Below are 26,268 nucleotides of genomic sequence, written 5' to 3'. Positions count from 1 at the left end.
GAGAGGATGATGGGGAAATCCCTTTACAAAGCTTATCTGCAGTAACCTTATTAGTGAGCACAGAGAGGGGGATGATCTATGTAATCTAATTTAAAGCATCCACCACTCCATTCTTGAGCTGGGATGGGGGGGGGGGGGGGGGGACAATAAGCTAATTGTATCATCTCACATATTGAAATTAGAAAAGGTCTCATTTAAAACAAGATTCAATGTCAGACTCATACTATTGACCGTCTGACAAAACCAGTAAGTTCACATTCACAGATCTTGACCAGCGCTTCCTTTGTAATCAAGCAAAACAATACGTTTTTGTGTCGCATTACCAAAATGAGGTAAGGAACATGTAGTTGCTAAGGAACTGGGCTGGTAACCTATAAGGTTGCAGGTTCAGTCCCCTGGAGGGGCACTGCAGATATTCTCTTGAGTCCTTAAACCGAATGTATACCTCTAGCTTTAAATAGTCCTAATGAATAGTGCATGCAATGTATGTTGTCCTGTATAAGACGCACCTGCCAATCAAACATAAATTCCTAAACTGGAACCTCTCCAGCGGCAGAGTGAGCGAGGCAGCCCTTGCTGGTAACCGAGAGCAGGGATGGAGTAGAATCACTTTGATCAGAGAGCAAAGTACTGTTCCAGGCGGCCTGGCCAACCGGGGACAGCAGGTAACCAGTGAACCAACCCTTCACTCACACTGACCAGCATGCACCTCTTCTTCTGTGTCACTTTTACCATGACGAAGGAGTTCCTGCTTCTGTTAAGAGGTACTTAAGCTCACTCGTTTTTTACGATTTCAGAAGTGTACCTACAGTCTGACCAACTTACTGTCTAATCTCCTGAATAGATAACCGTAGTAGGAAGTGGTGGTTATGTAACTAGAATTTTTACTAGAAGGCTACAGATTGGAATCGTAGGTGGGACACTGGTGTCACCAGGACATTCTGACACATGTACACAGGTGTACAGCTTTCTAAGTATCTCTCAAAGCACAGCATGAAGACATATTACACAATAAATGCAACTACATGGTCCTGCCTGAAAAGACAGTGAGAAAGATAACGCAATAATTTACTTTGCATTTCACGATGCACAGATTACAGTGTACATCAGTGTGTCAGTGTATTCTGCAAGCTCTCTTTCACCTTCAGTTTACTATAGCAATGTCCTTGTGAAACACTGAAGTGGCATTATTCTAGATCGCCCCCTTGTGGTTGGAAGGCCAAAAAATCTGAGAGGACATCTTATCCACTGCGCTTGAGGGATGAACTGGCTGACAACTGGTACAGAATACTGATTTAAACTAGGCTGCAGTGTGTAACAAATCACAGACATTTGTTTCTTTTCACAGACACGTTTAGCACATACAGACCTGCACTTAACTAATGATCTTACATCTGGGTAACTATCATTACACTCATATATTTTACTGAGCCATTTGTTCATACACTTACAATTTTTTCTGAATTGCCGTATTTGTCATGTATGTTTTTTCAAAAGGCAAGGATGCCTGAAGACATAATTTAATCATGCATCAAATCAATGATAATGCAGGGAGCGTAGATAGTGTACATAGCCATAAGGAGCTGAAAAAAAAATCTCCACCATGACTAAAAAATTCAATGCTGCCATCTAGTGGCAAATATTATACATAGCGAAGTCCTCAGTCATCAGTGTATTCCAATGTACAACATTTAGAAATCCATAGGTAAATGTATTTTGAATATAGGGTAAAAAAAAATGCAAACTGTGTTTACTATTTATGTACAATTACACCCACATAAAGTCTGCTACATTTCTGGAAGAAAGTCTTGAATTGTGAATTAACATGAAAACTATTGACATTGCCTTTTGCTGTGAGCTGTTCATGTTTATAACAGAGGGTAAGCCATCCACCTTTTAGCTGAACCTTTGCAAGGCATGTTCAGTCCTTTCTCAGCTTTTAAAATTTTCAGCTCCAAGAAGTAACCTTTGCTAAATAATTAGCAGGCAGTGCCTTATAGGCAACATGAATGCCATACCACCTGTGTAACCCGATCTGCCTCATTTAAATGTACTCATACTCTATGGAATACACTCAATGGAGACATAGCATCATTTTTAGACATGATACACATTTTACCCCCAGGATGAGATATCCTTCAATATTTCGTACGTCTGGTTTTCTGTAATCTGTGTTTAATTTCTGCTCTCTGTGACGCCGTTCTTTGTCAGCTTATAACTTGTAGATAATGTTCCCCTTCAGGTAAGTGTTAGCACATGCTAACCATGTGATGTTTGCATCAGTGTTGCAGTCAGGAGGGTATGCATTCCTCACACTGACATCACTCGGTTTGTGGTGAAGGCGATCGATCGTGACCTTCCTTTTCCCGCTATAAATAAAGGATGGAGCTTTTCCCTGGTGCGCTGTGCTGTGAACACGCAGAGCAAACAGCAGCCTACCTGCCACAGATTCCTCCACAGAGCCTTGTATATGCCAGCAGCCGCACTTAGGCCATACCAGTGAGAACGCACTTGCTGGGCAGCTTGACCTGGGCCCAAACCGATGCCAGAACACCATCTGGGTAGGCATAAATGTAATGACAAAATATGCACTAATATCTACAGATGCATACCACTACATGAATTAGATATTAAAGTAAACATTGTAAAATATACATTTTATACATTGTCATAAATCAATATAAACATGATACATTATTTTATATAAACATATATGTGCAGATATAACAGCAGGGAAATGATGCTTATGTGGCAGGATGGAGAGCCTTTATTCTCTAAAAGGACAAACTGTGGTGTGCACGTCCACAGCCTGAATAGCATGGGTAATGCTTACCTATTTTGATGAGGGAGGAAGGCTGACACTGGAGGCTGGTACTGTTGAAGCTAATGGTACTTTTCTGTCTGTCGGCCCAGAGTTCTCTGGAGCTCATAAGGAGAGGGTGAGCTTCCTCATCAGCCAAGCGCAAACCTTCCTCACACTCTGAGGCTGGGGGTCTGCCCTCATGAGCATCTAATTCAGGTCTCATATGCTGGCATGGACCAGTCCAGGGCTCGCTCAGAGAAGGAGTCTGGAAACATTCTAGAACTTTCCCTGCCTGACACAACAGTCTTTCCTTCCCTCACATAAAGTAATGCACCGCATGAACTACGTTCACTGCTATCTTTGGTTATCATAAAATAACTTGAACCATCTCAGCAAGCTGGTCTGACTGGTCAAAAGGTGTGACATCTAAAATGGCACTGCTTTAACTAAAGAGGTAATGAATTAAACATATTCACAGTCAAGGCCAGGTTTTTGCTCCTTTAATAATTCCAACTGCAGATTCCTCAAAATGTATTCATACACTGTTAGATTGCATTTGAAACACTTACCGCATGCCTGAGTAATTCAGATGTGATAAAATCCACAAGCAAGTGTTGATTAAGTGTTTTATAAAGCTTTATTAATAAAGAAACAGAAGAACAAAAACATGAAATCCACAGTATTTACACAAGCGTCTGGGACACTAAGGACAAGGAACTGGGGACCTTTCCCCACAGGAGAGTTAGAGCAAAGGCGGCATTTACAGCATCGGGAATCACATGCGGTCTGGTCTTTATGCACTTCACACTAGACACAATAAAACCCCCTTTAAACAAACTGAAGTTCAGCACATCTAAGACCACAATAACAATGTCAATTCCTTCTCCTTTTTTTAGTGCTTACAGATACACCTCAACACAAGGCTTTCTCTTTTTCCTTCACAGGACTGGAAATGTTTGATTTATCTAATCAGTGCGCAGCATGGATGGCATACAGTAATGTGCTAATATTCAATATTGTTGAATATCGTACCAAATAAAATGAGAACGATAACAATATGTTTCATTTAATGTACAATTTGAAACAAATGACAGTCAATGTAACAGTAAAATGTAAGACGGAAGCACACGTTTTTGACTTTTCCTTTTATGCTATGTATCTAAATGAACAGTCTTTTTGAAATTACAGGCAAATCGTTATATATTAAAAAAAAAAGTCACATAAATGGTCACTATAATCTGTTGTGTTTTGTCTTTTTGTCTCAAACTCAGGCACAAGAAAAACATGTTCACTGCCCTGACAGCACCATCTGCCTTTCACAACAGAGGGGGTCAAACAGAACAGCTTCATTCACACACCCAGCAGCAGACCCCTCATATCACAGCAGCATGAGTAAGCGAGGTAACCCTGACCACTGCCTTTCACCACCCAGCAAGCATTAAGCATAAGGGGATATTTATAATACCGGAGATATCCTGGCTCAAAATAGAGAATGTGAACATGCTGGTGTTTATTTGCTAATCTTGAATGTTGCAGACAGACTGCCTTAGCCTGGGCAAGTGAGCCGAAGGTTATGCTGCAGGATTTGATTTGTATTCAGTACACGATAAGCACTATCAGGCGGTGATTATCTAGGGTAGCATCACATTTTTTTTTTTTTGCTCAGTGCATCGACAGCATGAACTTCGGATATTAGCACCAGCTTACCTGATCAGCCTGTTTATCACTGTGACCTCCATTCTCACGTGAGAGGTAGCCTCAACGTCCGAGTCTCACCATACACACAAAGTAATGTTGTTAAGGCGCAAATATCATCTTGAAACAGAATCTCACTTCAGATTTGTAGAAACAAGTAAAGGAAGTTTAGCAGTGATTTCACTCAAGCTGTGACCAAGGCAAAAGAATTCAGGCTTTGACACAACGGATCATTATGGACATACAGCAAACCCCCCCTTGCTAGATCCTTCCCTATTGCAAGCACATTTCAGGAATGAAACATCTCAAGGAAAGGGAGAAAATTATCCGTTTTCTTTTCAAAACACATTCAGTTCAAATGTTCAGTCTTTTTCTTTTTTCACCACGTGACATTATTTCTGATTTTTAAATGGCTGTGAAATGCAGATTGATTGCCCATCATTACATAATTTTGATATTTCTGAGAATGCAGTTACCTTTCGTATATATTGTGCTACTTATTGCTTAACTTCTCCACTAGGGAATATTCCACTCATATGCAAATATAATCGTATTATTATTATAAACTTGTATTAACCTAACTGTTTAAATTACATCAACTGTATTGTTTTACAAAGATATATGATGCCTCACAAGTGATAAATAATTGGTTGTTGTTCCTGATGCTTCTGCCATGTCCAAATAAATAATTATACATCTGGAACATACAGAGTGTGTGATCTATTTATCCTTCTCCATTTTCACTTTCATGGACCTTAATAAATAACAATTTCCTACACGCTAATACTGTAGGACATACAGTATACATGTGAGGAACAGTATTGTTTTAAACCTGTTGACCTGAGCCCTGTGCTAATCGCTTACTTTCACAACGAGATAAATTCGTAAATTAGCGGAAGCCATACAATGCCACTTCATGAAAACACATCGAAAAAATAAAATCAGGATGTGCGGTTGCTTTGTGTGTTTAGAGACAGGTGGTAATTGTGCACACCTGTAGGACTCCTTCCGAGACTACATTTCCCATCAGCCCCCGCCACAGCTCTTCAGTCAGTGGTGTCTTCATCGACGTCGCTCTCGGGGGACCCGCCGTGCCGGTACTCGTAGGTGTTGGAGAGGCGCTTCCAGGTGGAGTCCCTCTGGTACCCGGCGCTCAGGGACCGCCCCAGGCGCTTGGAGGAGGGCTTTTCGTCAGGGCCGTCTGCAGCGCTGCCCGAGCCTCGCTCCGCCCCCAGGTGGTGGGGGTCATGCCGCAGGTTCTCCAGGTTTAGGGCCCAGGGGCCCAGTTTCTGCCAGTTCACCCTCTGGAAGGCCATAATGCAGTGCAGGTTTCCACCCACCTATCAGAGGAAGACAAACCCACATTGCCAGGTGTCCTCTTCCTCACCTTTACCAAACACAGTTTCCCATCCATTCAGTCACAGGAAACCTTTCAACATAAACAAGATCCACACACAGTGCCACCAAACATACTTCAAGATTATGGTGGGGGGGTTGGGATTCCCAACAACAAGAGCTACAGTAACATTAGGCATCAAATGTCCATCATTATTCCACACAGAAAATCACCTGGACATTGTGGCCTTCGCTGTTTCTCTTTTTCACTGCGTGATTCATTGCACCATGTATTAATGATATTCTAAGGCCATAATTACAGGCATTAGAAAAATGGGGAGATCATACATGTTTCTGAACTGAAATTAAATTTCATATATCATCACATTCCGGTCATGCTCTGGAAAAGCATTTCTCTATAGAAAATGGAAAATGGATTTTCACAAAAGATGGCTTCAACTGCTGCACCATCATCAGCAATGCTGTTTATTTTGCTCATAATCCTGTAGTTGCAAAAGCCCGATCATGAGCCCTGAGAAATAATGGATTGTGTATTTTATTCTGTCTTCATAACAATACTGTTAAATTTAAGATTTATTAAATACACAATTATTATTGTAAAAGGCAATCTGCCATAAAGAGACAAATACATTAAAAAAAACAGTATCAAAAATCAGTATTTTAATGCTGGATACAGACAACTACAATAGCACTTGATCATAGTGATGAATCATAATGATTTAATGGCATTTCCTGTAATTCTGTACCTGAATGCTGAAATCTGTGCAAGAAAGCCAGCATGACAGTGAAGAATGACGCTACCCTACTCTTAGGGAAATGGAGAGAATGATTCATTCACTCCAAAATGGACAAAGCGTTACAGAACAGAGTACCTTTGAGAGACTGCAGCTACAGTTGTGATAAATCCTCCCACACACACACACACTCACACACACACACACACACACACACACACACACGCACACAGACACAGAGACAGAGAGATAGACACACACAGACAGACAGACAGACACACACAGACACGCACACACAGACACACACAGACATACATACATACAGTCACATTCACACATACACAACAGACCCAGAATCATACAAACACAAACATGCACACATACATGCACATGCACACACACACATACACAGACACAGACATGCACACATATACACAGAATATTTTGATACCAAAGAAAGTGATATCTAAGACAGGCACCTTTTTGGTTTTGCGATACTGGATCCCCCTCTCTGTGTGACGGATATCCAGGTATTCTGGATTCTGCGTGTTCAGATCTGTCACAATATCTGCCCACCTAGACAACAAAAGCATACAAAATCAATGCTAAGCATATTCCCATATACACACACATAATCAGAACTCTAACACACAGGTAATATGACTAACTCCCACTGCTGGTAATAAACAGAGGCCTACTTTTTACAGTGAATGGCTGGATGTTTCCTGCTTGGCTCGCCAATGAGAATCCAGTGCTCCATCTCATTATTGGGAAGGGGGCCCCTTTGAAATGAATAAAACATGAGAAAACATACTGTATTACTGCATGCCAGATGAAAGCCTTTGACATAACACAGTGGGTCAAGTTTAATACAAGGTGCAAACTTACCAGACCATATACTCAGCAAGAAATCAGCAAGACCTGACCTCTGATGTCAGAGCATGAAAGTCATTTACAAAAATTTCTCCCACAACACACACTCCTGTGACTATTTTTTTTTTTTTTTTAAGTAAAACTGAGTCAATTAACTGCTGGTATGGTATGATTAGTTAACAGCTTGTATTTATATTCAGGCTCAGAGAAACATATTTTATATTCAACACCCTGAATTATTTAAAAAGGTCTCGCAGCGTGAAAGCTTGTGCTGTGGGATATTACACAGTCCTAGTGACTGTATTTTAGCTCATCTCTGTGCCAAACCTATACCCTTTTGAGACTTGCCACTAGGGATGAAACGGTTACCGGGTTCAAGGTAAACCACGGTAAAATTCCCGATGGTTACTATTACCGTTTCAACTTTAATTATCATTAAAACTGTGGTTGATTACCGCGCTTTGAAAAACTCACGTTAAATACTGTCCAGCATCAACCAAAGTTAGCAACAGTCTCCCAGACGCAGGCGCGCAGGAGCAGCTTGCAACGTGGGTTTGTTTTGTGTCATTGAAAACATGGCGGAAGGCAGTGAAAGTGCTCTGGAGATTTTTCAGCCTAGGACTAATTTGCTATTAAGAACAAATTCCGTGTACGTTTGTATTTGCATATTTTTGAAACAGAACACTGTTTAGACCAGTTTATTTCCTTCTTTTGTATGGAATTTCCAGCGTAACTATGATGTGACAGCATTATTTGTATTTGTCTGAAGTTCAGTAAATAGTTGAACTTTTACGAAGTCTTGAGTCAACGAGCCTACTTGCTGTTGGGGGAAATGAACATTGGAAAACACTGCTATTTAATTTGCCCTCTTCAGCATTATCATGATATTCTGAAATGACCTACAAATTAGTCTATATTATACCAAGACTTTCAGAAAACAACATTCATAAACGGACGCGACTCCTCCCTTTATGCTTGATTTGCGATGAATAACGCATCCTTAACATCCTCACTCGGAAATTCACCTCTTCCTTACAAGCTCATTTAAGCAACTGGAGCCATGCATGGGAATGTTAAACCAGGTAGCTTAACTTTTGCGTTTAAAAATGTATCTGCACTGCACTGAGTGTTTTTGTAGCCTGAGAAAGAAATGTCATCTATAAAAGACCTAGTAAACTACTGTACGTTAATTCATTGGCTATGTTATTATTTTAATGTTTATGCAAACAAAAAGAGCATAGTGCTAGTTTTATTTGTGGTTTTCAATATAAAACTTGGTGAAATGATTTCAGTTTGTGTATCGGTACTTTTTGAACATTTTCAGCACATTTTAACAATACCGTGATAATACTGATAACCGTGATAATTTTGGTCACTATAATCGTGATACTAAATTTTCATGCGTTCCGCATTCCACATAAAACACCCACAGCAGAAACACACCGCAGTAGCTTAGCTGGGAACTCAATCACGAAGGCGATGCAGGTGGAGGTGAACGGGAGACGGGCATGCAGGTGAACAGCTCTCACCTGTAGGCCTTGGCCGCCTTCAGGGGCGTGGCCTCGAAGCCCACAGGGCAGAAGTAGTGGTTCTGACAGTGGTATATGTAGGCCATGGATTCATCCTTCAGCCCTTGGGTGAGCTTCTGTAAAGCCCCCTCGGCTGACGGGGAAAAGACAGACGCAGCGTCAATACCTCGGCAGACATGCCAAATTCAGACACAGAGCCATCAAACACAACTTATTCAGATACAAGGAGATCAGACACAATGTATTCAGATGCAGGGAGATCAGAGATGACGTATTCAGATACAGAGAGATCAGGGAGGCCACATTCACACAGAGTGATCCGGCATGTCATATTCAGATACAGAGAAATGAGGCACAACGTATTCAGACACAGAGCGCTCTTTTACACCCGCACAAGCACTGCAGGAGGAACATCGAGCTGTCAGTGACAGCGGGGGTCCAGTGCTCAGGTACATGTGCAGTAACAGTTTCGGGACGGGGTGTGTGGACCTTTGCTCACCTGTCTCTCCTGCTGTCTTGTGCTTTCCGTGAGGTTTGTACAGAATGTAAGAGCACCCACGCACGCGGAAGTTATCGTTGATTTGCCTGAACCATCTGTCAAACAACAAATCAAAAAAAAAATAGAACTGGTATGGCTCAAGAAACGGGTTTGTACAGTGAATACAGATGAGGTGGAGAATGGCAGTCTTATAATCTCTCTGCCAGAGATACCCTTTTACACTGAGGAGGAAGGCAGCTTCGTGTTGGTTAACTGTGAGGTGTGAGAGGAGTTTTAGGGTATCTACATACTGTTTATGATGATGAAGCCCATTACAAACATAGGAGGCCACCTTAAAATCCAGCTTTGATTTTTTTTTGGTGACAGGCAGCCGGAGAGGCGAGGCGAGGCCGGTTCACTCCGCAGTGTGAAAGGGGTTATGGGTTGCATGCGCTGTGCACTGTACCGCATCAGGGTGGCGTTGCCTGTGAAAGGCCCAAACTTGATCTCCTCGAACGGGGGCTGGAAGCCCAGGATGTGTAGCGCCTCCTCCTGGGAGATGGGGGGAAGACTGCAGAAACACAAACAGCACCACTGCCAGCTTCACCAGGGTGTTCATCTACTGGCTCCTGTTAATATATGCAGCTACGTGGTCTTTGTCTACGAAATGCTATTACGCTTTACAGTCAATCAATACACTGCTTTCTATTTATTTTGTTACCCAGAACCTGTGTTAATTACTGGATGTACATATGGTATCTTTTTTCTCTATGTTCTGTTTATTTTACACTATGATACTATAACATTACTGTTACTTATACAACATAATTTTGACACATTTATTTGCTTGTAATTAAACTCTGCATTATCTCTCAGGGCTTTGATGTCTTTTACTTGAATTTTAAATTAATCTTTAAAATGGTGTAATACATGGCCTTTCTAAAGTGTGATTAAAATAAAGTAGTACGCATTCAGTAAGTTTCAGAGATATGAGCATACCAAGGAACATTACCTTTACCTGTGTGACCGTTCTGAGTATGGCAGCCCATTCAGATTATGTTAAAATAGTTGTATAGTTGAAATACCATCTCATACATACTGAGTTGATTCACACGCACTGTCTAGCCAATATTTTTGAGAACATGTCTGCCACGAGTCATTCAAATGGCAGTGTGTGAATGATGAGCCTTCTTACTAACCCAGAGGTTAATCAGCATAAAGTACTGCATACGTGAAGCTTGCATTGTCCTCTACAATACCTGTACATCTTAATGTGAAACACAGGCAAAATGTCTCACAAACATTCATACAACTTCCACCCCCTTCTGGGCTGTGCTAGTACTTAGCTCCAGCTAAGATGCTGCTACATTTTATTTCTTTTATTCCTCTGTAGTTCCTCAGTAAGCAGCAGCAGACAGTAACTGACTCTCACCTCGGCACAAACACTGTGGAGATGTGATCTTACAGTTTCAGATCTGGTCTTAATGCATGCACGTCAATAGGCGGCAAAAGAAATAAACAGGCAAGGGATTCTGGGAGTTTCTCTCTTCAGCACAAGAGAGACAACAAGGACCCCACACAGAAAAAGATCTCAGCGATATTTCAATGCTACTACGAGGGTTCCTACCTGCCTGCCCCCAGTGTACTGTACAGAAAGTTCCAACAGGAGATCAGGGAGGAGATTCCACAGGACGTTTTATACTGAGGACGACTGATGCAATACCTAAAACACAGAAACGATGAAGGTGAAAAACCAGTAACAACACCGCCTTACTAGGCCACCGCTTCAATCCACTCATGGCAGTTTTGTGCCACGTGACGCGGCGGTGACCGCACGAGCATACACCCACCATCTCCTGAGGTCCAGCACCTTCCTCTGCTTTATCTCCTCCAGTGTGGCGTGCTGTGGGCCGTCTTGCAGGTTCCTGCTGTGTTTGTCTGAGGACTTCATCTTCTTGGAGCTGGATTTCTTCAGATTGCCTGTGAAAACGGGACAAATCTGTTCAGCTTTGTTCCAGAGGTGAAAATGGGTTCAAACAGCCTTGTAAATTTTCAGGTTTTTTTTTTTTTTTTTTTATCTTTTGACATCGCGTTGGGGTTTTGAAGTTAGTGGTGACATCATCACTCACGACCATGATGACAGGAGCGTATAAAAATAACACCAACATTGTTTCATGAGAAATGTTTGTGTAGGTGTGACAAAACTGGTGCAGTGGAGATGACAGATCATAATGTCTTTGAGTGTTTTAATTAAAAAGCTAACCTGTAAACACCACTGTAGCGCTTCAGTAAAATGGGAAAACATGCTCATGGAAGATGACAGAGAACTAAAGACGATGACTAGCTCATCCTACTTTATAACAAGCACTTTTACCACTGTCCTTCACTGTCACCCAAGTGCATTTGCAACACTGTCACAGTTATACTTGGTCTTCATTTCGATAGCTTCTGCTGAGGCTGGGCCACTGAAAGTCAACTGTGATGGGGCTCCCCAGAGGCTCAGTGACTCAGGCGCTCACCTTGAGCACATGACGAGCTCAATAGTCCAGGTTCGATCCCCAGCATCTCATCAACTGACAATAACAGGGAACCCACAGTGGTGGAAGGAGTTGGTGTATCGCAAATGGGGTGGGTATGTTGGCAGGGGCTGCTCATCTCACCACTCTCACAGGTACCCTGAGATTAGTCAAGTGCCTGTGATTTGTCTGGATGATGTCAGCGGTGTAGCGCCCATTCTCCAACGAGCGCCCACTCCACTGTAGCCTGCCGGTTGTGTTGCAGTGTGAAAAATAGCCATTGGCTGCATGCGAGGGTGTTAGAGGACTGCAGTTGTTTTGCTTCAGCACTCCTGAATGCAGTGCAAAGGTTGCGGTTGTGAGACAGGTCTACAACAGTACACAGTTGGCGATTCCAAAAATATGCTTGCATAAAGAGGAAAAAAGCATAAAAAGGGAAAATCCACTGTGACACAGTAAGAAGCCCAACACTTCAGTGCACAGTAATGAGGGGAACATCTGGCCAAACATATGAGCTGGACTTGGTGAAAATGTAATTTCTTAGTAATAAACTTGAAGCGGTGCTCACAAATCCTTTGGATGGAGGACAGCCTCTGGACAGAAGCCAATTTCAATTTCTAAACAATCACCATGCATTACCCTCAAACTGACACACTCACAAGATGTTTTTTCTACAGCACACAAAGTCTTTTAAGTGTTCTGCTGAAAACAGCTTTTTTCAGAATAACTTTTTTCCCTTTCACTCTGCTGAAATGCTCAAGCTGGATTTAAGACCACTTGCATAATAGATAGGATATGTGTCTGCTTGTGGTCTTGGCATACAGGACCTGGAATAAGATGCCCAGTCACTAGTGCATGTAATGTTAAAAACTGCATGCATATCACAGAATATACCAAATTTGTATATGTCTCTCCACCTAATCTCTCCTTTTAGATGCGTGTGTTAACGCCACTTACTTGTCCTAGATTTTCTTGTTAAGACAGCGTCAAAATCGGTTGTGTCGATCTCCCAGGCCAGAACTCGAGTCTTCGAGAGGCTCCTGGTCTCCACCTCCATGCTGTCACAGTCCCCGGGAAGAACAACATTAGCGCACCCGGTCGGCGCTTGGGAGAGCCCGGCTGAGGCAGACTGCCCGTAGGGAGGGTCGGTCTGCTGCGCACCTGAGGGCGCCTCCTTAGACGCGGCGGGCGGGCGGTACACACAGGCGGCCTGGTTGAGGAGGGCGTAGTCGGAGCAGACAGTGTAGAACTTCTCCCTGGAGTGGGTCACGGGGCAGGTCCATGGGACGCGGACTTCGGCGCTGGAGGCGCGCCGCTGCCTCAGGGAGTCCCTGGCGAAGGAGCCCGGGAGGCCATGCTCATCGTCTCTGTTGGGGGGCTGGGGCGGGGCCGCACGGTCGGCGGTCCCGGGTACGCTTGCCTCTTGACTTTCTGCAGCGTTAGGCATTGAACAGAAAGTGGATGGAGGGCGGAAGAATGGTGCAGCGGTCGTCTGGAGACTCTGCACAAACAACGGCAGTGGGAAGCCCTCTGTGATGAAAACTACCATAGAAATGGAGGGAAGAGAAGAGATGTGGGTAAGTGGGATGAAACCTGAATGTATAATATGTTGTTGAAGACAGACTCCTGAAAAATAAACCAAGACACACTGACACACAATAAATACAAGACGCTCTGCTGTAATTCTGAAATATTCAACAATAACTTATGGTGTTTAATTACCTTGCTTAAGACTGTAGAATCTACCTCTGTATGAAACTGATTTTTACTGCTTGTCCATCGCTAAACACTGATGACTAACTTCAACTTAACTCAGTGTAAAGATTTACGCTAAAATCGTTATCTTTAATTCATCCATTCACCTGATACAGAGGAGCTCGGGCAAGCCGAGCAGCCAGAAGCAATCTAACTACAACGTTACATGACATCTCGAATCAAACGTTATCTGTCATGGGCAAGATAACTATCACTAGCCATCTATCTAGCTACCGCCCAAGAGCATTGCTAAATCTGGGACATGCAGCAAACTGTCATGATTTGCTGGTCAGATCCGTAAAAAATAAACTGCAGGGAGTACATATTAGTAAATGATGTCGGCATTCCTGTTCAGCGAGCTCACAAACTAGCAACCGTATCACACCCTCATTCACGCTCATGACAGCATGTAGCTTCAGTCCGCTAGCAAGCTCGATAGCAACAATTAGCATGCTAACAATATACCAGCAGACGTTTATTGCTAGTTCACCTGTTAATATTAGATGTAAGATTCAACTTTAATTTTAGGAGAATAAAAGAAATCCTGCAAATGATCTGCTGTTGTTTCCAATGTTTTATTTTTTTCAACGAAATCGGAATGAATTAATATTATAGGCGACACGTCCCGTGTCCTACCTCTTATAATATTGAGCTAAAACTGCCTGGGACATAGCTGTCATAGGTTTTGTTTCGCACAGATGCACAACAGAAACAATAATGCGGGGTATTACATGTAGCTAGCTACATACCTTCACAGCACTGTACAAATGCGAGGCTGCCTCTGTGTTTTCACTGCGTACAGTCAAACATTGCTCTCTGATAATCAAAACTACTCTTCCGCTCTGAGGCGTCACTGGACTATACCACTTTGTCTATCGGGGCGTGTAACAGATGTGAAATATACCCAATAATATAACTTTTTAAGATCTGAAAATACTTTTAAAATAATGCGATTTTCAGTGAAAGAAAGGAAATCATTCGGTTTCATTTCATATCCAGTCACTGCTCTCCCGAATGAAAACAGATTTCAGTATCTTGCTCTCCATTTTGGTACATGCATTGTTTTGTGAAGGGGTGGGGATAAATTGGGGGTACGAGGTCGTAGACAGTTCATTGGGTCCATCTTGTGAAAAGTTGGATGTAATTCACAGTTTTCGCACGACACGAACAGAAGACCTCTTGGTCTAACGTGGAATGCAATTTAGTAAAGGAGGAAATCTGTACTTAACTGAATTGTCTTTGTTAGTGATGGTGATTCCGTTGATTATTGGCAGTATGACATTCAGACTCTCTGAGGGTCATGGGGAACATATTTTTAAAAGTTTATTTCGTATTGATAAATCAACGAATGAATAATGTATATGAGTATTAACAATTCTTACATGCTTAAGAACTCATGTCTATCATTTATCCTGTTCAGAATAAAAAAAAACTTACTGAAATAGCAAACATAATTCCTCAAAATGCAAAGTACACATCAAAATAAGATCATTAACACTGTAGTCATCTTAGTTCTGCATAAGGTGAAAAATTAATATGAAAATGCAGATACAGCAGGGTTCTATATGAAAAATGACAGGACTTGTGACAGGTGTAATGTAGAGAATCTCTCCATAATGATTCTGTTTGTCTGTAATTCTATTCCTGAGGAACATCTTATCGGTTTACTTGACTTGAGTCAGCTGGATGCATAATACATGACAACCCAGACAGTAAAACGCCTGTATAGTGGAGGTTACGGTGCTGATAAGATTATCAGGCAGTGCTATGAGGGTGTGTCCGTCAAAGGTGGGATTAAGAGTGGGGAGCAGGGAAACGAAGCTTGGCAGGGACATTCCAATGCTTTTCAGGCTTTTAAAGATGAATCGAGGAGTCATTTTGAGGCATCTACAAATGACTCTTCTATAAAAAGAAACAGAACTATGAGCAAGCAGCTCAAACAGAGTTTTGTTCTCTCCTCTGTTGGTCATGCTGACCTGGTCCTCCAACACTCCCAGCCAGTCTCTCAAGAGAGCCCTTCTAAAAAGTCTGGACACAGCCACAGATTTCCAAGGACAAATCTTAACCAAATGAAGGGCAGTATATTGTCTTCTTCTGCCATCTAGGTCTTTTCTAGATATGGCCATGCTGAGCCCCTTGCATCTGAGAAATGAAATTCACATGACAAAACTCATATTTCTCATATCTCGTCCCCTCATCATCTGCCTGCCTACAAATACCCTGCTGTTTTCTTTGTTTAGTGCCAGATCGTCTCAGTGCCTTATCTGTTTTATTCCTGCCTTTGTTAGAAAGCCTGTTCTGTACCTGTCTGTTGTCGCCTCTGCCTGTCTTGGATTACCCTTTTGCGTACTGGCCTGGATTTTTGCTGACCTCTTTGCCTGTTTGCTAGCTGTTTGACTACTTTTTGCCCATATTGACCCTGATTCCTGCCTGCCGTTTGCCTGTCCTGATTGCCTGTCTGTCTTCCCAGTAACAAACTCTGCCTGCAGTCAAGATTCTGACTTTTGCCTGCTGTTTTGGATATTGTCTGTTTACTGCTGGGTTTTTGGCTATTGACTTGGATGGTTCTGACTTTGATCAAGCTTGTATTGACTTGTCTATAAAGAATAGCCATTTTGTACTGCCAGTATTGTCTGCCCCTGGGTCCTTTCCTCACAAACCCTGACAAAACCTAACCCTAACTCTACCCATGGTCCTAACCCTAACCGTAAGCCTAGTCTAAACCCTATCCCTAGCTGTAACCCTAACCCCCCCTCTCTACCCCATGCCACAACAACCATCTTCCACCCTACAAGACACCCCAGGTCCTGCAGAGAGACCCAGGAAGGGTGAATCACCATCTCTCCTCCAAACATCATCTGGGGGAATTCCAACCTCTCTAGAATTCAGTCCTTCATGAGAGGAGACCTGCAGGTGGACAGTTACCCTGGGACAAATTTTCACCATGCCTCAGCCATCCTGGGAAAGGGGGGGAACAAACCCCAAAGTGCAGAGTCCTATCCTTTCGGATTAACGACAAGGACCAGCACCAAGATGGCAATCAACCAACTGCAGGCCATGCTGAGGGCGCCAAATCCACATTTCCAGCATTAGAACTTTGGATTCCACTCATCAATTACTCGGAGAACCTAGAACCATTCCTAAAGCCGACCCGGATGAAACAAACAAACACATAAGGAGAAACATGCCACATATTCCGAAGCTTCCAGGGGAGTACTTCCAAACAACCAGGGATGACATCCACTGGGCAGGCAACACAGCCACAAAGATGCTGGAACACTGGTTGAAGCATTTAAACTGAACAATCCTACAAGCCCAAACACACACAGGGAAGAGAACAAAAATGTTACACTCCTGGCCAACAACTTCAAAATTGACACAGGACCAACTGGATCTATTAAATAAAGGCCTATCATACATACCAACATTCGGAATCCACAAAAAAGGTAACCCTCAGAGGAAAGCTGCAAGACCTCCACAAAAAACTCAAACTGGCAGCCTCCTTAGAGGAACAGATAATGCACCAAAACCACCCTTCACACCATAGTCAAACTGGGAGCTGGGACCAGGCCAAATGCAGGTAGAAATCACTAGGCTCATCAAAGCAAGCACCCTAATTAAGACACTGAATCCCCTGAACTACAAGGACACACACAACCTCAGCAGAGAAGAGAGCCAGTCACTGCAACAGCTGGCAAAAAACAAACTGTAATCAAACCAGCAGACAAGGGGAGTGCCATGGTAATAATGGACAGAACACAATATCTACACATGGCCCATGTACATGGACACAGACCAGAAAATCTGTAACATCATACAGGGACTCTTGAGCACATCACAGAAAAACTGAGTTTCTGTCTCAGGGGGGAGGAGAACCCTAGACCCAGGTTATTCTACCTACTCCCCAAAATACACAAGCCACCACAATCCTGGAGTGTACCATTTGAAATTCCATCAAGCAGACCCATTGTTTCAGACTGCAATAGTGAATCCTACAGAATAGCTGAATACATAGATTATTTCCTCACCCCACTGTCTACAAAACACAAGTTATATCAAAGACACATACGACTTTAACAAAATTAAAAAAAATGCCAAAAGAATAATACTAAACCGCAGTACTATTCACTATTCACTATAGACATACACAGCCTGTACACAAAAATCAACATGACAGCAGGAATGACAGCAATGAGGACCTGGATGGAGAAGTACCTGGACGACAGCGACCAGACGCATTTCTCCTACAACTACTGGAAATCAGCCTCACCAAGAACGACTTTGAGTTCAACAAGGAGTTCTTCTAACAGACCAGTGGCACAACTATGGGAAAGAAATTTGCACCAGCCTATGCCAACATTTACATGGCACCCTGGGAGGAGACTGTTTTTGAAAAATGCCACAAACTACCGGCGCATTACTTCAGATACTTAGATGACATATGGGGAACATGGACACATAGCCTAGAGGATTTCACACAATTCATACAAATTCTCAACACACACCACACATCCATTACAGTAAAATATACCACACATCACAAACAAATAGACTTCCTGGACACCACAAGGGACCAGCACCCTTCCCCTGAGTCCCCTTATAAAATTTCAATAACTATTGAGGGGTCACCTCAGAGTCACCCCTAGTCTGAACCATGATGGCTGAATGTTTTTAAAGATCATGTAGCTGTAATGTTCACACAGCTTAGCCATATGACTGAGCCACATCACTTCATTGCTGCGACAGATTTAAAGACCCAGAGTCCACACTCCATCACAATAGGTGGTGATACGTACCTCTAAAATTGGACTAAAACAGACAGTACACCCATGGGAGAAGAATAATGTAGTGCGGCATTATACTGCAATCAAACATAAATAACATTACATAGAGACATTTTTATAGCTATAGGTAGCAAGGTAAATGAGAAATACTATAGTCATTTCATGAAGATAGTTCTATATAAATATAATACACTTTTTAACCAACAAGGCCTGATTAAACCAAGTTACTTGTGCGAATTTCTTTTTTCATTTTTAGAGAACTGTTAGATGAGCTTGCTAATACAAGACAGTTCTCCAGTTGTTCACTTGGTAGATAGATTAGATTTGGTTAGCAAAAATGCTAGCCTTATTGGCTAAAATGCAAGCAAAGTTAGTATGAATGTTAGCTTGCAAGATTAGTTTTGGAGAGTTTGGGATGCAGAAATGTCATTATTTTTTGACTAAAAATCTCATTGTATGTAAATTATGTATGAAGCGAACTAAGCTGATTCTGTCACACTTTGAGAACTCTCAGTCTGCAGTAACTTAAAGGCTGACTAACTTGACAGCCAGTAAATTTGGTTAGCTAACAAACGTTAGTGAGGTGTTATGAAATTTAAGACAGCTAATCAAATTATCCTGCTAAGGCTGTGTCACTTAACATCTATCAGATGATTGATGAAACAGCTAATGTTATGTTTTAGGGTTTGACTTTTTTTGTACATTTGGTTCATCATCAGATTTTACTGTCGATGTGTAATTGAAACTATATTTAACAACCAATAAGAGCTGATCTGTTAAGATAACAAGCTAATATAACTAATATTCTCTGCTCATTTCTCTGTTGTCATTGTTAAAGGCAAAAGGCAAAAAGGTAAAAGGCAGGCAGGAACATCAGCTAGCATTAGGGAGGGAACAGCAGGTTGTTATTCCCAGGATGGCAAGGAACAATGAATCAACCCAAGCTTATGCTTGAATTTTAGAGCTAGTGGAGATAGCTCTCCACTCAGGTTGCAGCGGTGAGTCGGGTGTATAGATTCTTTTTGTACAACATCAGAAGGATCCGCCCCTAGAGAGGATGTGTGAGAGAATGTATTCTACGCATCAGACACATTCTCTATCTGTACTGGTCCCTCAGTGTTGGAATGAACTCTCCATGGAGGTTAGGACAGCTGAATCACTGGCCATCTTCTGACGCAGACTGAAGACCCACCTCTTTAGACTGCATCTTGGTTCCACCTCAACTCCTGGCCCCTGACACCGCTACTTGTAGTACTTGCTGTTTATTTTAAGTGTAGGATTGCCATGTGTTTTGGATTATGTGATCTACTGACTGATGTACTATACTTGGCCTCCCTTGCCTAGTAGGTTGCACAAGTTAACTTGTGGTATGGCCTGAATAGTGTTATGCTCCCACTCACTAGTCTGGGGGTGTTGTTAGCCTGGTCTGACTCATTGCTGACTCAAATTGCTCATTCAACTTGAATGGATACATTTATGTTCTATTGTGCTGGAAGTTGCTCTAGAAAAGACCATCTGCTAAATGAATGTAATGGTATGTAATCTGTGAGGGTCTTTCAGAATTACAGTGATATTTGTCACCTTTTTAATATGACCACAGACTGGCCACTATTTTTACTTTGCATTACCTAATAGCAGTCTTCTGATTAAAACCAGTGTAGTGTAGCCAAAAGACCTCAGCCACTCTCAAAAAGGGTACTTATAATCATGTCTCACCTGTTCCTAAAAAAAGCCATCATTACCATCAATAATGATCACCATCATTAAATGGTAGCCAAGTTTCTACTTCTGAGCCTGGCTGTAATGCAGCATTGTCTTTGCCCTAAAGAATTCGGCTTTCCTCAGTGTACGCTGGACTTGGAATCAGTGTTTAATTTGTTACATGCGTACTGCATTTTGTTGTTAAGTGAGAGGCACCATTCAGACGTTGTTGGAAAGTTGACAAAGTTTCATTGGTGTCCAAACAGTTGCAAGGAGAAAGTCACACAGAACCATCTCCTTGGGTTTGTGGCGTAACTGAAGAACATATAGACTTGATGGCTCCAGATTTCCTTTCATAGATCTTTGTCCTCAGAGGCAGGAAACAGAAATGTCTGTTCTCCTTTTGCTGTTCACACCTTGGTGTCTGACTTCCCCAAATCAATGTCTACCTCCACTACCTGCTGCCTGCTGGTCTGTAAGGGCTCTGACACTCTGCTATCTGCCAGAGGCCTAGCCAGATAACAGTCTGTTGTACCCTGATATGTGTAATTGGAGATTGAGGGTATCAATACCTTCCTGTCTGGGGAATGCTGGAAGAGACCTTATGGGGTCTCTGATGCCTTGTGTTATGGATGAAAAATGAACTGAAGTTATTACAGATGAGGACTAAATACTCTTATATTGTAAATTATGTGATACAGCAAGAACCTAGTCGATATACCCCTGAACTGATGTTGCGGTTACATTGACATGTTCCTTCAAGAATGTCTCTCAATGCAAATGTACTTGTCAAATAAAGCCATTTGAATGCCCCCTTGTGGGCAGTAAACATTGCTGCAGCAAACTCAGAGAAGAGAAAGTGTGAACTATTTGATGTTCTTGCTTCAACCTGACCCTCTGTCAGACTGGATCTCACTTCTTCCATCAAAAGAAGAGGAATGTTTATCATGAGATTTAAAAAAATGGGTATTCAGCTTGAAGAAGCTCACAGGTAATGCACACCAAGTCGCCAGTTTCAAAATGGAGTCACGCTGACTAAGCAGCAGGTTTCCATTCTAAGATTCATTTAGAGACGCTCAGAGTATGCACAGACTGAACTGATGCAGAGCTTCACTGTACAGCCTCTGTCTGATGTGAGGGGGTTAGGACAGGCCCACCCCCACTCTGGAAACATTTTCAAAATAATCAAAAGCAAAATCAGTGGAAAACCTTTTTATTTTTTACTCCACATCCAGATTTTAAAATGACAAATACATCCAGGACCATGACACTTTCAAGATTTGGCCATGAATCTAAATTTCAATCTGCTGGAACAGATTAATGCCAGTAAAGTCAGGCTTATGGTGATCCCAACACCAAGACTGGCAATAAAGGGATACACATTCCTGATAATTTCCGTATCCACAATTCAAGTTTACCCACTTATAACTTAACGTACAACCAACATATGCTGTAATTTTATTGCAACTCTTCAACCACTCTCTGGACAATTTCTGAACGTTACACAAAGTGCTTGCTTGAGTAATACTGTATTGTGCAACACCAAAACAATGCAGTATTACTTCAGGGGAAACATTAAAATAATAAAAATATCCCTATGAGGGCAATATCATTCCATATTAATTTTTTTCCTTGGCTGAACTGGGCATTGCTGCTGTTAAAAACAATTTTTTAAAAAATGAATGAAAAGCAGGATTACATAACCTCTGTACTCCTGTTGAGTTTAACAGTGGCTGTTTGAAAATTGTGGTTTGAGGGTGCCTTATAAAAGTTCTTAACTGTGTACTATTGGCTAACATGAAGCATTAAAAACATTTGTTTTAGCGTAAAAATTCCCCATTAAAATCAACCAAACAAACAGAAAAGGTGTGCATGGTGTACACTTCTTATCTGGAAGGGACAAAACTCGTTCATTCATTGTTGTTCTTCGAGTGGTTGGGCCAAGGCTCGGAGCTCCTCCTGCTCAAGGTTGGGCCCCACATGTTCCAGGGGTCATAGGTGTGGCTGATCTGATTGGTGGTGGTGGTGGGGGTGGGCTGGGCTGGTGCAGGGCAGCTGTTGTTGTTGCCAATCAGATTGGTGAGAGGGGCAGTGGTGGGCGGAGTTAAGGAGTGTAGGCCGCTGTCCACACTAGTGGACCAGATAGAGCTGCTGAATGGAGTGGGGGCCGACCAGAGGCTGCTGGTGTTGCAAAGGATGGACTGCAAAAGGACAGATACATACACACAAGAGGGCGGTCATTACTAGACATCCCAACTGAGGTTAAGATTACTTAACCTTAATTAACAGCAAGAAGCCAAACTGGTGTTCACATTGGCACTACTTATTACAACATTGCGTGATCATCAATGTGTGGTGATGAACATTGCATGGCTTTTCAATCATCAATGTAAGGCACCACTTTTAAGTGAGAACTGCACCAACAGATTTTTATGAATGCAGACCCTGGAGTGATACAAATGCACAGTTCAGATCAGCTGCTGTTTTTTCCCAACTTTCACTGCATCCCTAGGTATTGATTCCAAGTCTTCTGCAGGAACCATGAGCAAACCTCAAAAGCATTGAATTGTCTTTAGACGTGTTGAAACATGCTGGACATTTCCACAGGTGAGGTGTGTGTGTGTTGGGGGTTGCGGAGGGGAGTATATTACCGGGGTGGGAGCTGTTGGGGAACCAGAACTTGTGGGCCAGGAGTGCAAGGCATTGCTGCTGGGGGCATCCCAGCCGGAGGACACCGGGCCAAACTTTGGCCAGTTCTGCTGGGCCTCCTGGTTCTTGGGGAAGGCGTTCCTGACAACTGAACACAGAACAAGCCACGTTACAGTTTTTTACAATCATTTTCACACGTGTCTCAATACCATGTCCACTTTTTCAAAACACTTAACACATTCACCATATCAGTAGACTATGTGAACTAAACTGTATACTTTTCCATTGCTTTGATACAAAAAGCATTCAATCACCACTTCTTCTGAAATTCATGAATACCTCTCTCAGTCACTGTTCACCACCAGCAAAATTCTGTACAACTACAGCAAATTTGGCAGACATTAAGATACTCTGTTCAAAAGAGTTAACGCAAACCTGACAAAATTTAGATCACTGTAGATGGAAATACGCTACATTTTGACAGACAAATGAAACCATATGCCATAAATAAGACAGATTATTCTGATTTTAGCAGAAAGTTTATTCAGTTTTTTTGTTTGCAACCTTGTTACCATCTATACAAAAGTGGTCATATTTGCATTAAAATGTGCATGTATATAGGCAAAATATAGATGTAGCTGTCGCTGAAGAGGTTTTTCCACTATTACTGCTGTATATGTAAGTCAGGGGCTATCAGTGAGAGAGAGTGACCCAAGAATGAAACTACAGTAAATTTACCTCACTCAGCAGTGGTATCTACAGTATTGTGACAGGCAAAACAACAGATCAAAAAGTTTATTCTTGGTGTCACGATAGCTGCTTGGCTTCAAATATTTATGGGGCGTGGGGGATTGTAGGGTTGGATAAGATATGCTAAAGATTTTTTTCTAAAAGTTCAAGGCAAGGGAGAATGTTGCAGTAAAATTATGAAATTCATAAAAATTTGACCCAAAATACATAGGACACCATGGATCAGCATTAGGGCTATAGCAGACTTCTAGTGGTAGTATCATGTGTTGTTTCACTTACTGTACTAGAAATGAAAAACATCTGCAGACTTTTTGTTGTACTATAGTATTCCTCAGAAATTGTAGCATAGAGCTGTCATGAGGCATATTGCAGCATTTCAGATTTGTTTGGTATTACAATATATACTGTAAACTTTACTTTTTTGCCACGCAGCACTAGTCTATGCAAAAACAGGATACAGAAACACATCATATATGCATTTTTCAATGCTTCAAGTTGTTAGTGTTTTTTAGTTCACTGTGCTTTTGAGTGACAAAGTAGTCTTCCTGGGAAAGAACATTTGCTATAGTTATGGCAACACGAGTCACTTTTGGGTAAATTACGAAGCGTTTTGATGGTTGTAGTGCATTTTGCACGAAAGATTAACTGATGTGCTCATATGCATGGTTGTTCAGCACACCGTGTTAAGAGTTTTGAAAAAGTGGCCATGGTATTGACCTAAGTTTGAAAACGGTTGTACAAACCGTAAACCAACAAAAACCAGCATCTCTGACCTGTACCACACACAACCTCGAGAGGACAAAAATGACACTTTTAGCAAGCGACTCCTTTTGACTCCTTCCTCGGTACGAGATTATGTCCGATTTTTCCATTGTGTCATTCTTGCGCATACCTCTGGACAGGTTGAAGTTGTTGTTGGGTCCGAAGGCAGAGAAGGAGTTGAGAGGCTTGAAGTCCATGCTGGTGCTTTCGGTATTGCTCCATAATGCAGAACTAGAAAAAGGTACACCGAAAACTGAGTGACTGTTTGCCTCTTATGTCACAGTATGTCACAGACAGAATTGTGCCTGAGGTTTAACCTGTCTGAAGTGCCACTCTCAAAGGAAGCCATGTAAGGATGGTTCGTCCTCCCCAGGGGTTCGACCTTGCTGGCTGATCCCACCGCAGGACCGCTGCCACCTGGGAATGCAGCACAAACGTGGTTAGCTTATTGGACCCTAAGGAACAGCATCATGACCCAAAAGAAAGACGTTCAGGTGGTATCCGACAGCTCAACACCCATAATTCACCTGGGCTTTTGTCATAACCTGCAGCCACAGCTGCAAAGGTAGGATTCCCATTTCTGCCGGGCAGAGAGGTCGATTTCATCAGCTTATTCTTGTTTCCGCCCACCCTCTGTAATCCAGTTTCACTAGAAGCAAAGGCACACAGAACATAAACTTCATCAGATAAACGTTATCGGTGTCAGAGAGGAGCAGCTCTATCATAAGAGAAAAGTAGCATTTTGACCTGTGTGTCACAGTAATGTGTAAACCAATACAGGATATCTGAGGTGTAACCTGAACATCTATTCAACTTAAAACACCATCTGAGCAGGGTAACACGGTTCTCATAGAGCCCAAGGTGCACCTGGTCTCTGGTGGATTTGACTGTGATGTTACCTTTTAGAATTAAGCATGCAGTTTGAGGATACCTGTCAGTGCTGGCCATGTGATTGAAGGATACCTGTTAGCACTTAGCGTGCCGCTGTACGGTCCCCGTGGCTCCTGAGTGAGGGCAGTGGGGGGCGAGGAGCAGGACCTGGAGATGGCCGAGATGGGTCTCTTCAGAAAGGCATCTGCGTTCAAGGTCTGCATGGAGATCTGCTGCAGGCTGTCTGCAGCTGGGAGGGAGACAGGGAGGAAGTACAGCTGAGATGAGCTGGGTGAGCGGTCCTGGGAAAGATACTTACTGTGCTGATGACCGTGTCTGACTTACAGCTGTGGGCTTTATGGAGGGGCACAGACTCCCACTCTGGCGGAGAGGAGTCCTTCTCCCCCTCAGAGCTGCTGTTGATCCCCAGCTCCTGACCCAAACCGCTGGATAGAGAGTTCACCTGAGGAGAGGGGCGGCAGTCCTCCAGCATCCCACAGTGCCCTGTGGAAAGAGGAACACAGAAAAGAGCTCTACCTTCAAACACCCCTCAGCGGCAAAGTGAACTTCAGAGAGTGAATCAATAAAATCTGAGAAGAAACGCTGAGGAAAAAGAAAAGGAGATGCACCTTTCTGTTTCTGAAAATTCCTCGCTTTGTGGCTGCCTGTGAGCACTGGATGCGTGAGGCTTTTTGATGTCAAGCTCTTGCGCTGTTTGTTTTCCAGGGGGGTGACGTATGGCAGCTCCAATGAGTGGCTGTGATTAAAGCAGGGATGGTTAAAGGTGGAGACGTTCTTCTGAATGCAGAAGAGCTGCAGCTTTGGTAAGGGACGGAGGGACTGAATTTACCTGGATTTCAAATCAGCTTGGTCCTTCTTTGTGTTACCCAGTTTCTTGTTATTGGGTTTTGAATGGAACACCGGAGCCTCCTCTCTCTCTTTATCCAGCATGAAAGGTCTGCCTTTCTTCTTCACTGGCTCCTAGGTGAACAGTGGGGGATGGGGAAGGCATT

The 26,268-nt window shown here is 42.6% G+C and overlaps 2 protein-coding genes across 3 annotated transcripts in view; both read right to left on the bottom strand.

Moving 5' to 3' along the window:
• Window positions 1–5,384: 5,384 nt before the first annotated feature.
• LOC118789372 (basic immunoglobulin-like variable motif-containing protein) lies at window positions 5,385–14,558 on the bottom strand. Its single transcript, XM_036545762.1, has 10 exons — window positions 14,489–14,558; window positions 12,942–13,526; window positions 11,319–11,448; window positions 11,096–11,191; window positions 9,935–10,039; window positions 9,490–9,584; window positions 8,991–9,123; window positions 7,287–7,370; window positions 7,068–7,164; window positions 5,385–5,838 (listed from the first exon to the last, which is right to left on the bottom strand). Exons 2-10 carry the CDS (start codon window positions 13,429–13,431, stop codon window positions 5,545–5,547), a joined length of 1,524 nt encoding a protein of 507 aa, XP_036401655.1. The 5' UTR covers window positions 13,432–13,526; window positions 14,489–14,558; the 3' UTR covers window positions 5,385–5,544.
• A 6,962-nt stretch (window positions 14,559–21,520) lies between these two features.
• LOC118789186 (transmembrane protein 131-like) overlaps window positions 21,521–26,268 on the bottom strand; it is a 41,890-nt gene continuing 37,142 nt past the window's right edge. For both annotated transcript variants that reach the window (XM_036545517.1, XM_036545518.1), the window contains exons 33-41: window positions 26,106–26,236; window positions 25,885–26,012; window positions 25,601–25,759; window positions 25,349–25,505; window positions 24,913–25,034; window positions 24,703–24,802; window positions 24,516–24,616; window positions 22,876–23,021; window positions 21,521–22,425 (exon numbers count right to left, since the gene is read on the bottom strand). In XM_036545517.1, coding sequence (XP_036401410.1) covers window positions 22,135–22,425; window positions 22,876–23,021; window positions 24,516–24,616; window positions 24,703–24,802; window positions 24,913–25,034; window positions 25,349–25,505; window positions 25,601–25,759; window positions 25,885–26,012; window positions 26,106–26,236 — 1,335 coding nt within the window. In that variant the 3' untranslated portion in view covers window positions 21,521–22,134. The remainder of the gene's footprint in view (window positions 22,426–22,875; window positions 23,022–24,515; window positions 24,617–24,702; window positions 24,803–24,912; window positions 25,035–25,348; window positions 25,506–25,600; window positions 25,760–25,884; window positions 26,013–26,105; window positions 26,237–26,268) is intronic.

The sequence above is a fragment of the Megalops cyprinoides genome, chromosome 14, assembly GCF_013368585.1.
Source record: "Megalops cyprinoides isolate fMegCyp1 chromosome 14, fMegCyp1.pri, whole genome shotgun sequence".
NCBI classification, from domain to species: Eukaryota; Metazoa; Chordata; class Actinopteri; order Elopiformes; family Megalopidae; genus Megalops; species Megalops cyprinoides.
This window is presented reverse-complemented; position numbering and strand designations above follow the sequence as displayed.